The sequence below is a fragment of the Calypte anna genome, chromosome 18 (assembly GCF_003957555.1).
Source record: "Calypte anna isolate BGI_N300 chromosome 18, bCalAnn1_v1.p, whole genome shotgun sequence".
NCBI lineage: Eukaryota > Metazoa > Chordata > Aves > Apodiformes > Trochilidae > Calypte > Calypte anna.
In genome coordinates this window covers 7,305,645-7,320,145 of record NC_044263.1, presented here as the reverse complement: position 1 = coordinate 7,320,145, position 14,501 = coordinate 7,305,645, and the positions used below count along the sequence as shown (strand labels likewise).

Sequence of the window (14,501 nt, the reverse complement as noted above, 5' to 3'; positions counted from 1 at the left end):
AAGCCAAGTGTATAGATGAACAAAAGGGGACACAGGAGAGGCATCAGTATGGACCAAATAACCCTGTTTCCCAGAATGTCCCTGCAGGAACACAAGAAGTTTGGCACAACTTACACCAGTCCACAAAGTCTCTGAACTGAGTTAAAGCCAAAAGCTCTTTTCATCATGTACCACTCTTGGACTATGCTGCATTCAGTTATTACAAAAACAACCTCCCCTCCAAATCCTGTTCTTTTATCTTTTTAATTATTTTTAACAGGCAAGTTCACTAATATACTCCCAGCTGTGGGATATAAGAATATTATAAGGACAGTAATCACTGCATCACCTGAAGTCAATTTTATCTGTTGACTTTGATTCTAACAAAAAAAACCAGTTTTCCCACCCTATGTGCCTGCTCAAAAACCCGTAATTCTGTGGGAACAAAGCTGCCAAGGTTCTCAAAGAACCTATTGAGGTTATTGAGGTTTATTGAGGTACTACAAGATAACATAAGGTTTTAAACACTTTTGTGGCTAATTTCTCACTTCCAGAAAACCTAAGTCTCTGCAGTTTGCATGTGTCTTTTTTTATTAGCAGAATGTTATTTCACAAATACTTGATGTCTTAAGACTGTTTGATGGAGTTCAGAAATATAAAAGGGATTTGGACTGAAAATAAGTCTTTATTATAATGAATAGGCTGATTCACAGGAAAAACACATTGATTGACTTAGCAGTTAACTGTCAGTCATTTCCTTGCTCCTTTGTTGGAAGAAGTTTTCAAGTTCAAATAGACTGCATCATCTCTACCAGTAAAATGTAAATTCCACCTCAGATCTGATAAAGATCATCAATACAAGCAAAGAATCACCTCAATGCCCATTGCACTGCTGCATTCTTACAGGCTGGATTTTTACAGTGATATCTGAAATTTTTTATCAGTTTCCTTGGTGAGGTCAGCACGACTTATAAACACTGAAGATGTTCTCAGAAAATACAAGAAAGCATAACAGCAACAATATATGGAATAGGAGGACCAGGAATGAAGTGGTAATATTATTGCTCAGTATTTATAGTTCTATACTCACAACTCACCTGTTGCTAGTGGCTTTCTAATATTAACTTCCCTAACCTCTGAACCAAGAAGGAACTAAAGCATCTCTGTAATTTAACTGAGGCTACCTAAAAGCTTAAAATGAGACACATGGTTATGAGGATTATGTTCAGGCACACACACAGAGGAAATTGTTGTGGGCAGCAGCCTCCTGACAGCAATGAAATCTCAGCAACACTGAAGTGGAGCCTTTGAGCTCTCCTTGGCTGACTTGGACCATCAGTGCACCCTGACCCACAGAGCAGCAGGGCTGAGAAGGGGAACTGGAAGCTGGCTGAGCCTCTGTTGGGCAGTGGTGGTGTGTGGAACCTCAGAGGACCTGGACACTTGTGAGCCATTCTTACTCTTGAAGTGGCAAAAGTCAGTGCTGCCTTTCTTACTGCAAATTATTAGCCTGATCTTACCAAATTCCTTATTGAACTGTAGCTCATTTTATAATTGCAAGATAATGAGGCACAGAGAGATAGGCAGAAACCACAGAGTTAATGTTGGCACAATCAGAACTTAAAATTATCTTTCCTAACTCCACTCTTATTCCCTGAGATGGGAAATAATACCTACCAGTGGTCTGAAGAGATAATTTTTTCCTTCTTATTTTAAAAGAAATATTTATCTTGTTCTTTATCACAGCTTCAATTGTTGGCATGGAAATAAGAGGATTTTTGTGGTAGTCTTCTGCAATTTGTTATATTTTACTGCCTCACCTGTTCTTGTGACTTGGAACTTGCATGGAAAAATATTTAAATGTACAGTCTAAACAATAGAGTTCTTTTTGTCTTCTACAAAAAATTCAGTTAATTGCAGTAAAGAATTAGTGTGAATTCTACCTGGAATAGAAGTGCAAATGCAGAACAACCTGAGACAAGGAGGAATAGTGTCATAATTTATGTGATTTACAACAGCAAGGTTCAACTATGATAATTTATTCCAAGCAGCCCCTTTTTTTCAATAGTAGTTAGGGTCCCACTGTTGTAAACAGATCAGTAAAATATCCTGAGCTGGCCATTAATAGACTCCTGGGTTTGAATGATCTTTAAATCCCCATTTGCATCAAGAGCGCCCTTGAGCTTTCTTCCACCTGAGGAACTGGCAGCATTGGCCCTTTTTTGGTTTTGATTTAACATCGATTTGGGGTCATGCTTGCATCCTGGGCTGTTCCCAGTGGTAATTCAGAAGCTGACTCACAAGTTCTTCCATCATCCCTGCCATGGGGCTAGCAGCCCCTGGGACAGGGGAAAACAAGTGAGAGCAGTGAGTGTTCAAGCTCTGCCAGCTTAATTGCTGGAAACATGCCAGAAGCTTCAGACAACTTCAATAGGAGGCCTTGGCTGATTTGACTTATTTTGACAGAAGTGAGCTGGGGAGCACAGAGGCAAGATGCTGTTACCAGATCAGGGGACACATTCAGCAGTGCAGTGGTGATGAATGGCACAAACCTCTGCCATCGACACAGGAGAGCCACAGTTCAGCTCATTTGCTCAGAAGTTGCCCCGGGTTCAAAGCCATTTTTTACAATTGATCTTTTTTTTATCCAAGCTAACTTTGAGTCAAATTAGTCAGGGTGCTGGCTCCTCTGAGAAGGTACACACCTTAGTTCTGTTTAACCGAGCTGGAATGCATTATGTTGGGATAAAAACTTTAAAAGCATGAAGATTCTGTACTCTGTTTACATAGCTAAACCAAAAACGTTTCCTCTTTAAATCTGGCCTGAAGAAACTATGTAATTAATATATTAGGGGACAGCTTGTAATTAATATATTAGGGGACTCTTAAACTCAGACAGAAATCCCAACCACAGCTTCTAGATAGTAAAAATTTTCAGAAATAAAATATACAAACATTCTTTAGACATCTGTCCAAAACCACTTGGCAGTAAATTTTTACCTCTAGGCACACGATAGTCCAATGACTTCAGCACAGCTTAAGGTTTGCAAGATTAAGTTTAAGAAGTTCAGCCAGTTTTGTAGATATGAATGGAACTCAAACAAATGCAGCAAATATAAACCCCCTTCATTCTGGTGAGTTACAGAAGGAACTTTTAATAGAAATGCATGGCTGCTGCAGCCAGCATTTTTGTCTGTATTGAACTTAAAACTACACCAGTGTACATGGCAGAGTTATGCCCTGCTTTTACCCCCAGTACTCTATGGAAACATTTCCCTTGGGATCAAATATACTGTGCCAAATTCTACACAAAAATCTGATCCAAAACTCATGAATGTCTGCAGAAATATTCCAAGTTTTCAATGGGCTTTGGAATGGTGCCATATGACACCCATTCGACTTTATTGAACCAAGATTTCCTGTGGAACTGCAGCAGCCCATACGGCCATAATGACTTCAAAAACACACTTCAAGGCCATTATCAATCAAATAACATCACAGCAAGTAAATGGCAGCAGAATAAAATCATTATTATTTATCTAGATTTTAAAAAAAACATATTTTATGAGCCCATAACTGTATTTCCAAGTAGAGAAAACATTCAGTTTGACTTTGATCCCTCATAGATTTTTCAATTACACATTTTTCAATCACAAATTACTTATTTATCACAGGCTACTGAAATAAGTGAAAGTTTTACATGAGGATGATAAAGATACCACATAAAAAGGATAATATATTTGGGAAGTTTGACTATTTGCTTGCAGACAAACATCAATTAGCATATTTTTCCTGGCCATTTAACTCATCTTGAAGTTCCACTGACATCATTAGGAACTTAACAGGAAGCTTGCCACTTAGGATTGCATTGTCTCAACACCAGTTCAGTGCTTTGGCTGGCTTAATGGAAACACACCCTTTTACAACACATCATCTTACTTACTTGAGACATTCATTTCCCACGTGTAATGCCATACTTTCAAGGAGGCAAGTTTAGGAACAAGGATGTCTGCGTAATATGAGCATAAAAGATAAAGGTCTCTTTGTGGGCTCATTATATCCTGGACTGGATGCTATTGTAAGAAATCTGTTGGGAAAGTTCAAAGGAGAATTTACATTCTCTTGGAAGAGTTCATGTATCTGAGTAAAGGAGTTTAGTAAATATCAGTGGAAACATTTACCAAGCATTTCCTGAAGTATGCTTAAAAGCATCTAGACTACAGAGAGAGGGAGCCACTCATGCATTTTGCAGTACTGGAGGAGGAGATATTAACTTGGATTTTTTTAAAAAAAGCATAAAGAAAGAGAATTGCATATGATCTTTTGCATGACTCTGAAAACAAAGAACAATTAAACAAGGGCTGAGGTTTAAGAATTGTTTTTCTGCTGATTTGAGCCTTTACTTGCTAATATGATACTAAAGGAATGATTTAAAAGGACTCCTTGCAACCTTTACTTCAGTAACTTTTCTAGAACCAGATGCAAATCATATTTCAACCTCTTTAAAAATCTATATTAGTTCAGTGCTTCTTGACAACACTTTCAGTTCCCAAAGGTATAGCTGTGTACTGGCACACCTGAAAAATGACAGCTCCCCCACAGGCTGCCTTAGTTCCCTAAACCCTGTGCATTTCTTTTTGCCCCAGGAAGACTGATTTCAATTGCTAACTTAAGTATTCAAATGACACCCAGCATTCTGCAACCCTACCAAGGACATAAATGCCTCTTCCTGCACAGTCCCAACGTTTAATGAAAATCCATCAAGAAATCTGAGAATTCTTTAAGTCATTTGACCCTCAGGAATGACTGTGCCTCATGTCCATCCTCACTATTCACACAGGGCAGATGATGGTAATTAGTTTGCTAAAATCCTGAGTTTCGCTATAATCCATGTGAAGAGATGGAGTAAACATCAGCAGAGACTGCTGCAGTGCAAAGAACACTTACACTACCCTGACAACTAGCAAATTAGTGCAAGAATCACATTGCCTACTAACTGCCTGCAGTCCAGTTCTTCCTTTCAAATACTGCTGATTTGTCCCATCCAGTTGCTTTGAAGCACTCAAGAAATATGATCTAAAGCATTTAAATACTATCGGGATGACTTGAAACCTCTGACTCCTCGACATTTCTCAGAGAAGATGAAAATAACAACCTAGCTTGTGTTTTCTTCCCTTAAAGATCCTTCCCAATTCAGAGATCCAGGCATCACTCATTTAGCCAGAATCCAGACATAAGTGCATTTTACAAGTATGTCCTGAGCTGGAGAACTGTTTATAAACCAATCTATGTTCAATCTATTATGCATGCATCCCCCGCTGGAGTATTTGTAATATGACCTCTGCACACCTGCCAAGAGCTGGGATATCAGTTTGAAACCCAAAGCATCTTTCTCCCTCCCCCTTCTCCCTCTGCCTTACAGTGATCTACAGTGATCAATGAAAGCATACGCAGCCGAAGATGTTTCAGGATCACCTTTTCACACCTGCCCTGAGCCGGGATTTTCGTTCGCACCCCCAAACCCCTGGTCTTTCCCTTCCTTTATGACAGATCGAGCCACCCCGCAGGGCTCTGCGGCTCGGGGCAGTCCCCTGCCCACCTACCCGCACCGTGCGGCTCCCCAGCCCTCAGCTCCTTGCCTCTGCCAGCGCTGCCTTTCTGCGCCCAATTTCCCTTTCCGCAGAAAGGGAAACCCGAACTCTCCCGCTCCAGGTGCACCTATATATTTTTTTTACTATTATTTTTATTATTTTCTTTTAAAAATGAAAAAAAAAAAATTGTACCCAGATTTTAAACAAAGTGAACTGCAGCTTCTGGAATGTGCCTGAGAAGACAGCCGTGCGAGAGGGAGGGTTTTTTTTTTTCCTTCTGCCTTCTCCCCTCCCGCCCCCCGGCTGATGCCGGCCCGGTCCCAGCCGCAGACCCCTGTGCCGCGGTGCGGCCCCCGCCGCCGCCCGCTCAAGCGCCGCCTCCGCGGCGGAGCCCTCGCCTCCGGCCCGCGGCCGTCCACACTGCGCAGCGGCGCGCCCCGCCGTGCTCGGCGTTGCCGCTCGCCGGCCCGCGGCACCCCGCAGCCCAGTCTGCTGCTCGGGGAAATGGCGAACTAGTCGGAATTAGGGGAGGAGGGGAGGGGAAATCCAACGAGCTATGGTATGGTACCTCCTTACAGCTAAGGTGGTGGTAGGTGGCTGCAACGAACGGCGCGGAGCTTGACCTCGATTTGTTTTTGGGACTGCAGGCAGGAGTGGCAAATCCGATGAGCTGAAAAAAATAAAAGGCAGGAGGATTTGGGGGTAAGTAAGAGATTACCCCAAAACTGACATTGCTTTTTTTGGGAGGGAGGGGGGAGAATGAGGGGAGGGAAATCTATGCAGAAGTATTGTGGATTAGGGAACGCAATTAGGTCGGCATTGCAGCGCAAGTACTTCGCTAACTCTTGGCAGTCTCATCTTGCTGCCCATCCTACCACCAAACCCGTGAGAACTTTGCGGCTGTTTGTTTTTTTTTTCTTTCTTGTTTAAACAAGTTTTAAAATATTGGCATTCTTAGCGAAGCCGACCGGTGATGCGCGCAACCATCGCTGCTTGCAGACTCCCGACTTCTTCAATTCACATTTGGAAGAGGGGAGAGACGGGGACGAGAGCCAATGTAACCCAGCCCCAGCCCCGCACTCCAGGGCATTTTGGCGGTGAAGTGCCGCCGAGCTGCGGTACCGGAGCGGCTCGGGTTGCGGGGCCGGGGATGGTGGCGGTGGCAGCGGTGGGGACATCCCGGCCGGGGAAGGGCAGCTCCGTGTGCGGGGTAAGAGTGACCCCTGCAGTCTCCTGCCGGGAAGCGCCTGGGCTCGCCGGGGACTGCAGAAACCCCGTCAGGGCTGGGGAGAGCCGGCGGCTACGTGCTCCGCGCCGCGGAGGTGCGGCAGGATGCAGCGGGGGGAGGGGGGGGAGGGCTGTGGGGTGGGAATGTGGGGGTGTGCATGCGTTGCAGCGGGTATTAATCTCTTTCCGCTCATTTTGTAGCAGCAGGAAAGGAAATCCCCTCCCTCCGCCGCCTGCCTCCCCCGGCACGCTCGCACTGCCCCGCTGAGATGCTCTGAGTTTGGGGTTAAATTGCACCTTGCCGCTCTGGAATAGAGACTCTCCGGACCGGATCAGTTGGGGTTTGTTGTCTATGTCTTGTTGGGAAATCTGGTGGATTTTTTTCTCGCTCGTGGAGGAAGAGCCTGGAGCTGGCAGTTGGCTTCGTGGTCTTTTTTGGAGGTTGAAGGAAGGGAAGGGATCTCGCTTGAGCCGTGCAGGGAGAGAGCTCGGACATGTGTTGTCAGCACATCTGGGGAATACAGTCTGCAAGTCCCAAAGGAAATTTGCTGGGATCGTTCAAACTGCGATATTGATCTTTGTTATTTTTTTTCGCCGAGGGATGCACTTGGTATGAGAATCGGAGGATGGAAATTGTTTGGGAGGTGCTTTTTCTTCTGCAAGCGAATTTCATCGTCTGCATTTCAGGTAGGCAGCTAGCACAGAGAGAGGGAGGTGGGGAGAAATATCAAATACCATACGGGATTACCAGCTTTCCCCTTAATAAGGGTCAAGAGGTAGTGACAAACCCAAATCACATAAAGATACGTGAACAAGTTGTGACTGGATCGTGACAGAAATCAACTGTCAGCTTCTCTCCCCTTAATAGCTGTGTAACAACTATGATAGATTTGTTGCAGTAAATAACCACAGTGCTGAGGCTCATAATTCCTAACGTACCTGATTGTGATAATCCATTGCAACACGAATTGCTCATGAAGTTCTTAAACTCAACTGATCCGTGGATCTTAAAAGGTTTGTGGCTCATTGGTGGAGTTGTCATGTTCTGGTGCCACTGTTCAGGGTCTGCAAAAGGAGGAATGACACTGAAGAACGTTCACTACACCTTTGAAAGGAGCTTTACTGTGGCTGTGCCCTGAAAATTAATTATAAAAATAAACAGACCCAATTCAAAGAGCTCCTTGGTGTCTGGGATTCCAGCTTTAGGCTTCTAATTTTAATGCTGCAAAGATCTCTCTCCTCTCCAGCATACAGAAGTCAGGTAATTTCAGTTGTCACCAGAGCTTGTCCAATTAATGAATAGGCATGGCCGGGTGTCTAGCGTAAAGGATTGGAACAATTTATTCTTGGGGAAAACACTCCCTTGTACTGCAAAAGCCCTGACTGCCTTGTTAATTTGTCGTATCATGCTGGAATAATTATGTTGCAAGAGGCAGCAATGGGGAGGTGGCCAGTTTTCTAGTTTGGGACACTTCAGGGAGCCCCATAGGGATCCAGGCTGCCTGTGTCTCCCACTGTTCCACTTCTCTGCAGGCTGGTTCTGTCCTCAAGTCATTGCATAAGTCCAGAAATGGGTACGCAAGCAACACAGGCAAGAGAGGGAGGAGGCAAGGGATCCTGGTGGACATAACAGCCTCCAGCCTGGAGGTGCTTCGGAAGATGGAGCTCCAAAGCTCCCTTGGGACCATGCAGAGATTGGCCTGGGCCAGCTCCCAGCCGCAGCCCCCAGCCAGCAGCCCCTGCAGCATCTCAGCCTGGCAGCGCCTGCCCCCTCTCTGATTTCTGCAGCACCTCCTGACTGACCCACCCTTACAGACCTCAGACTGGTGGCACACTGACATTTGAGGTGACAGCATCTATGTCAATTTATATTGCCTTCACCTGCCTAAAACTTATTTCCTGAGAAGACAGCAATGCTGTCAGCCTATGGGTACATCAGCCCATCTAATCCCTACAGACTAGCACATCTGCCACCAGCACCTGGTTGACACTGGTAGCACCCAGGCTGACCTTCCACTTGGTGTCCATTGGTACCATTAGCATAATTCACTGTCTCACTCTTTAGGGGAGCAAAACCTGCTGCCTCTTGTCATTTTAAATCTCACACTTATGATTAGCTCAGCGTGATATGCCACCTGTCCAGATCCGTTCAAAGATTGGGTGCTTCTTAGAATATCACAGCAAAATGGAAAATGAAGCTCATCACTTTCTTGGCCATTCTGTCAGTTATATCCTGAGACAGAAGAACTGTCCCGTTCTGTTCAGGTCTTATGCCCACACATTTAGCTGCCAGTGTTCCTAATCCTTCCAGTCCCTTTCCTTATCTTCAGACATTGAAAAACAGGCTTCTGAATCGACAGTGGGATCAGTCCTGCAGGGGCTCTCGTTCCTTTCCATCTCCCTCTAGTGCTAAGAACAGACTGATACCCATCTCTGTTTCTCTCTCTCTCTTTTTTTTTTTTTTTTTTTTTTTTTTTTTTTTTTTTGTTTTTTGTTTTGTTTGTTTGTTTAGTTTTTTGTGTTTTTTCTTATTTTTTTTTCCTTTTTTTCAGGGGGTTGGGAACATTAAGGTGAATAAGTGAATGTTAGAAGCTTTTTGCTGCATGTTTAAAGATGTGTTCCAAGGAATTTTGACCACATAGATATGGCATGCTTTAGCTCTTTTTATCATTTCCTAGGGATTTTTTTTTTTCCAGCATCCTTAGTATTTGTCATCTTGGGTAAAAAGGATTAAGATCTGTAGATATCTGACCAGCACTAATGCTTTATATCCTTCCTCTGTCATCCTTCTACACAGTTATGTAGCATATTATCAGCTGGGATGTCTGGATAGCAGTGTAAGAGAAGGTGTAATGAAGCCTGTTAAGTTTGTCTTAACAGTGGATTCCCAGCAGCTGATTTTTAGCACTTCAACACTGCTCATTCATTCAACATCTAGGAAAAACACTAGTGAGTACACTGCTGCAAATTACGGGATGTGGAAAAGAGGGGGCAGTGTGTTCTTTCTCCTTTTTTTTTTTTTTCCTTATCAAGTCAGTTGTTTCAGCAATGAAGAGACAAGACTGATCGACTGCATGGATCTTCCTGAACATTAGCAAATGCTTCGTTCAATGTCTGTTTAAATGTGTGATCAGCTCTCCTACTAATTCTAGTGCTTATTTGATTAGAGCATTAAGGCTGCTGTTCGAGAGATGATGTCAGTCACTGAATTAATAGACTACTAAGTTAGCTTATCATTATATAAATATGTTAAACACCAGGTTATATGTTATGTCACATTGTCATTTGCTATGTATTTTACATGATATTAAATGTAAATTATGTTGAATGTAGCACAGTTACCTTGTGTTTCTTATTTAAAATAGATAATGAATTGGCTTTTTGGTGTCTCACTCATGGATTAATTTTTTTGTGAGATTTAGGATACGGAAAGTAATTTCAGGTATTAAAGAGAGGCATCTATGTTTTCAATATAATTTATACCAAACCTATTTTTTCATTAGTCAGTTACCTGTGTGTATGATAGATTGCTGGGGTTGGAAGAAATTATACTGCGATTTAGGAATTTATTTTTTTTTTAGTTACTGGCCCCTGTGTTTGGGAAATAATTTATCTGTGAACTTTGTTAATGGAGTATTTTTGTTTTCTTGGTATACCAAATTAAAGGTTTTGCTATTTGAAATTGCTTGTTTGAAAGGAGAATCTACTTGCTTTGTGCAGGTATAAAATAACAAGAGATTGAAGGATCATGAAAACAATTTCTCTCCTTTAGAAAGAAAGAAAGCCCTCTCATTCCTTCTAAGTCATGATGCATATTTTTTCCTTTGAGTTGTAGTTTCTCAGGAAAACCAGTCATGGTTTGTATTATGGCTTTTGTGGGTTTGATCCTTTTAATGATACTGCAAACACAGAAGGAACAAGGCAGTGGAAGTGAAGATGTCCTGCCACTAGCATGCTGAAATAAGACCTCTCTGGTTGTTGTTGCTTTGAAGATACAAAGAATCATGGCACAGGGGTTATTCTGTTTATATAGAAAAGGATCCTAATTTTTGGTAAGATGTCCAAAATTGGCTTTCCTGGGTAAGATACCACCAAAGATTGATTAGCATCAGGGTTCAGGTGGGTTGCTGTTGATTCCTATAATGGCTGACACCTTTGCTTGCCTAGTGATTTGTATAAACCATGAGCAATTTTTTTTTTTTTTATGATTCTAGATATTAACAATCAATTTCAAGGAAAAAACCCCAGGATGCTGGTTTTAAGCTCTTTCAGGACACGTCATTTAAATAAGGAAATGCTACTGTCACGAGCACTTGAATTAAGAAGTTCTATGTACATTTTCATATTAATTCATCAAACAAAATGGTTTATAGAAGCTGCATGTTCAACATCTTTGTGGCTTTCTATGAGTTGATATATTACCTCTTATTGTTTTGGCTTGCAGGAAATAATACAGATGAAATTCATGCAAGTCCTATAAGGTCTTATATTATTTGGAAGTATATTCATCCTTCACTGTCATCCTCAAGTCAGATCCCTTTCATGACATAACTTCTTTCGCCCATTTGGCAGCACCTAGGGTACATAATCATGTACAAGAACAATGAAGATGGTATTTAAAAAATCCTGTGCATCAAGGAATTCCACTGTGGACTGAGCATCTGATGTGGCATCTCCTGGCATTGAGAGTTGGGGTGTATTTGGAGCATGGTTACACTTCAGTTTTTGTCTTGCTGTTTCTGCAGTCTCTGAGCACTTATTACCTGGAATAACACAGAGTTGTCCTATAGAACTTTAAATTATGGACAGAACTTATCTGTTGAATGATGGTCTTTAAGATCTGACAGCTTCTTCTTCCTTAGCATTGTATAACTGAAGTAATTCAAGAATAAAGGTAGTCTATGTAGAAGACAAGGAAAATCATGGGTCTAGTAGCTACAGTGAATGGTTCATAGTTATGTTTTGACGAAAAAATGGAAAGTAGGTAATCAGTCTCACATGGTATCACAGAAGGGCGCTTTGCAGGCACTTTTGTTAAGTAAGAAATGCAGTATCCTAGGGAAAGGTTTTATTCATAGCACAGCTAATATATATATATAAAATATATCACATATACATATATATGCAAGAAAGTAGTCACAGGTATATAGGAAGGTGTAACACACAGCCTGGTGCATCTGGTGAGCTAAGAGCTTTTTGGCATCCAATCCATTATAGTATTCTTTTCTGCTTTGTCCCATATCCACAGCTTCACGTGTGTGGGCAACCTTCATGCGTGCATGGAGTTTGTTCTGTTACTGAAATCCACGTGGACTCAATCCCTCCTGCTCACATTCAAACACAGGATGGAGGCCATGTGTTGGATCCAAAGGCGCTCAGTTCCTTAGCACTTGAATTCTTCTCATTCAGAGATGTGCTGCCTTTTCAAAAGGTGTGAAGATGTTTCTGCTTTAACATTCTCTGGAAACAGGCTTGTAGTTTACTATAAATGTCTGCTTTTTGGTGTGTTGTCCTGTATTTTCATCATTCTATTTTTGTTGTTAGTTTACAGCTAGAGCGTGACAGATAAGGCTAAAGTGTGAAAACAACACCCATATTTTAGTATATGTAAAAGGTAGGAGAAGGAACGTTTATGAATAGTTTTGCACTTATATGCTGAGCTGTTTTTCCATCCACTAAACTGATGGAAAGAAACTGGTAGTTGCTGCTATTCTTTCCAAATCTCAGTGGTGAAGATACTCAGTTTCAAAGGCATCTTGCTGACTTGATCATTGTAAATACAACTGAACTAGATACCAAGCCTCAAGACAAAAGTTATTAAAAAACTAGGAATAAAATCCAGCTCAACTGCACTCTCAATTCCTGGGTATTCTTTAAGTCTTTAAGAACAGCTGATGTTATAGAGGAGTTTACCTTGACACTCTTGGAAAGGCTTCAGGTTTAAGTCTACAACAGCTAGATTTTAAATTCAGCAAGGGTTGAAATGACTTTCGTTTGAATTATGATATTCCTTGTATACCAGTGAGCAAGAAATTCCTGCTTATCTTAAAAGCTGTTTAGCTTATTTGTTGCTACTGGACAAAGTATCACTTTCTTTCTTGGTTTAAAGATTGTAATTTAGCTGAGGATGAGCTCCTCTTTTAATTGTTCTGATTGTTTATGGCTAAACTTAACATAGCAAAGACTGAGTGGATGATTGGCCCATCTGGGCTGTTAATAGAAGACTATATAAAGCTGTTTTGTCATTATCTCATTACCAGCCCAAGCAGCAGACAAAACCAGATGACAGTTATGTACAACACAGTTCTATCTTTTGTAATACTATTGCCAGAAAAAATACTACAGCAGCTGTAATTCACAAATAACTAGTAAGAATTTACTTTTTAACAAAACACTAAAATAAATAAAAGGACAGACAACATCCTTAATGTTGGCTGCTCATTTTGACATTCTTTCTTTATCGTTAGTTTCTAACTTGATTGAGTTCAGAATATTGTATCTTTGTCATCTAGTTTTTAAGTATGGAATAGATAGACTTGTGCACCAATTGGTCTAAAGTAGCTCGCAAGCACATGCAAGAGAAAGGTAGGCAATGTTATCCTTTTCTTTCCCCTCTAAACATGTTGGCATCTCTAGCTTTTGCAAGTAGCATATGAGTAGATGGATTTAGAGGAAAAAGGTGTTTTTTGAAAAATCATCTTGTCAGTTTTATGAGCTGTTTCCAATTCAAGTTCTTTCCTACTGGTAACTAGTACAGTGCCCTGTTCTGCTTCAAAGGTAGTTCTCAGAATGGAGTTCTTCCATTCTGCCACTAGTAAAACAACATCAGGGCAGGACTCCTGAAGAATTTGTCTTAATAATACTAAAAGAAAGATGAGTGATAGAGTATTCTGGTATGTGGGTCTATGGAAAAACTGAACCATTTGAAAAATTATATTAGAATGGACCACTTCATTCCAAATTCTGCCTGACAACTGCACTGTTGGTATGGTGGCCATAGGGTAACTGAAGGAACAGGTCAGGAAGGATTGCTACTGCCACAGCTAAATTTTGCTTGGCAAGATGACAGAGTTGGGCCACTACAAATGGCAATAATTTGCATTTGCTACTGTGGCAAAGAAAAGAACTTACTTCAGGAGCAAGCTTCTGCTGTCTAGATTTTTCTAAGAATGAAAGTTGTGAATGAGAAGAGCTGTGCTCTACTTCTGTCAGAAAGGGAAAAAAAATGAATTTCAGTGGAAGAGCTTGGAAGATTGCAGGGAGCATGTGGTGTCAGCCACGCTTTCACAAAGGGAGAAACTGAGGTAAAATATCATGTGAAAGGTCACCCTGCAGCAATTTAAGTAATTACAGCCCATTTTCATTTTCATTTCTGCCTTGCAGCACTAGAATTACTCTTACAACTTGCTTCTGCTCAGGGTATTACACTGAATTACCTCACCGTAACAATGGAGCATGAAGTCTCCATGGTGCCAAGGTCAGGAGAGACGGCAGCGCCAGGCCTGGAGAGGAGCCCATGGGCTCTGCAGCCTTGTCCCCAGTCCTGGGCTCCATCTCCTTCATCCATGTCAGATCTGTTACCTGCACAGCCTTGGGGCAGACTGTGAGACAAACTGTGAGAAGCCATGTGTGGTGATTCAGCCACCTCTGCCCTCAGCCCTCCACCTGCCCTCAGCCTTGAGCCCTTCTGCTCCTCACCTCCCG

The 14,501-nt window shown here is 41.9% G+C and overlaps 1 protein-coding gene across 1 annotated transcript in view; it reads left to right on the top strand.

Moving 5' to 3' along the window:
• Positions 1-7,328: 7,328 nt before the first annotated feature.
• Positions 7,329-14,501, top strand: part of CA10 (carbonic anhydrase 10) — a 158,608-nt gene continuing 151,435 nt past the window's right edge. The window contains exon 1 of the mRNA XM_030461832.1: positions 7,329-7,484. Within this exon, the coding sequence (XP_030317692.1) occupies positions 7,424-7,484 (61 nt within the window). The 5' untranslated portion in view covers positions 7,329-7,423. The remainder of the gene's footprint in view (positions 7,485-14,501) is intronic.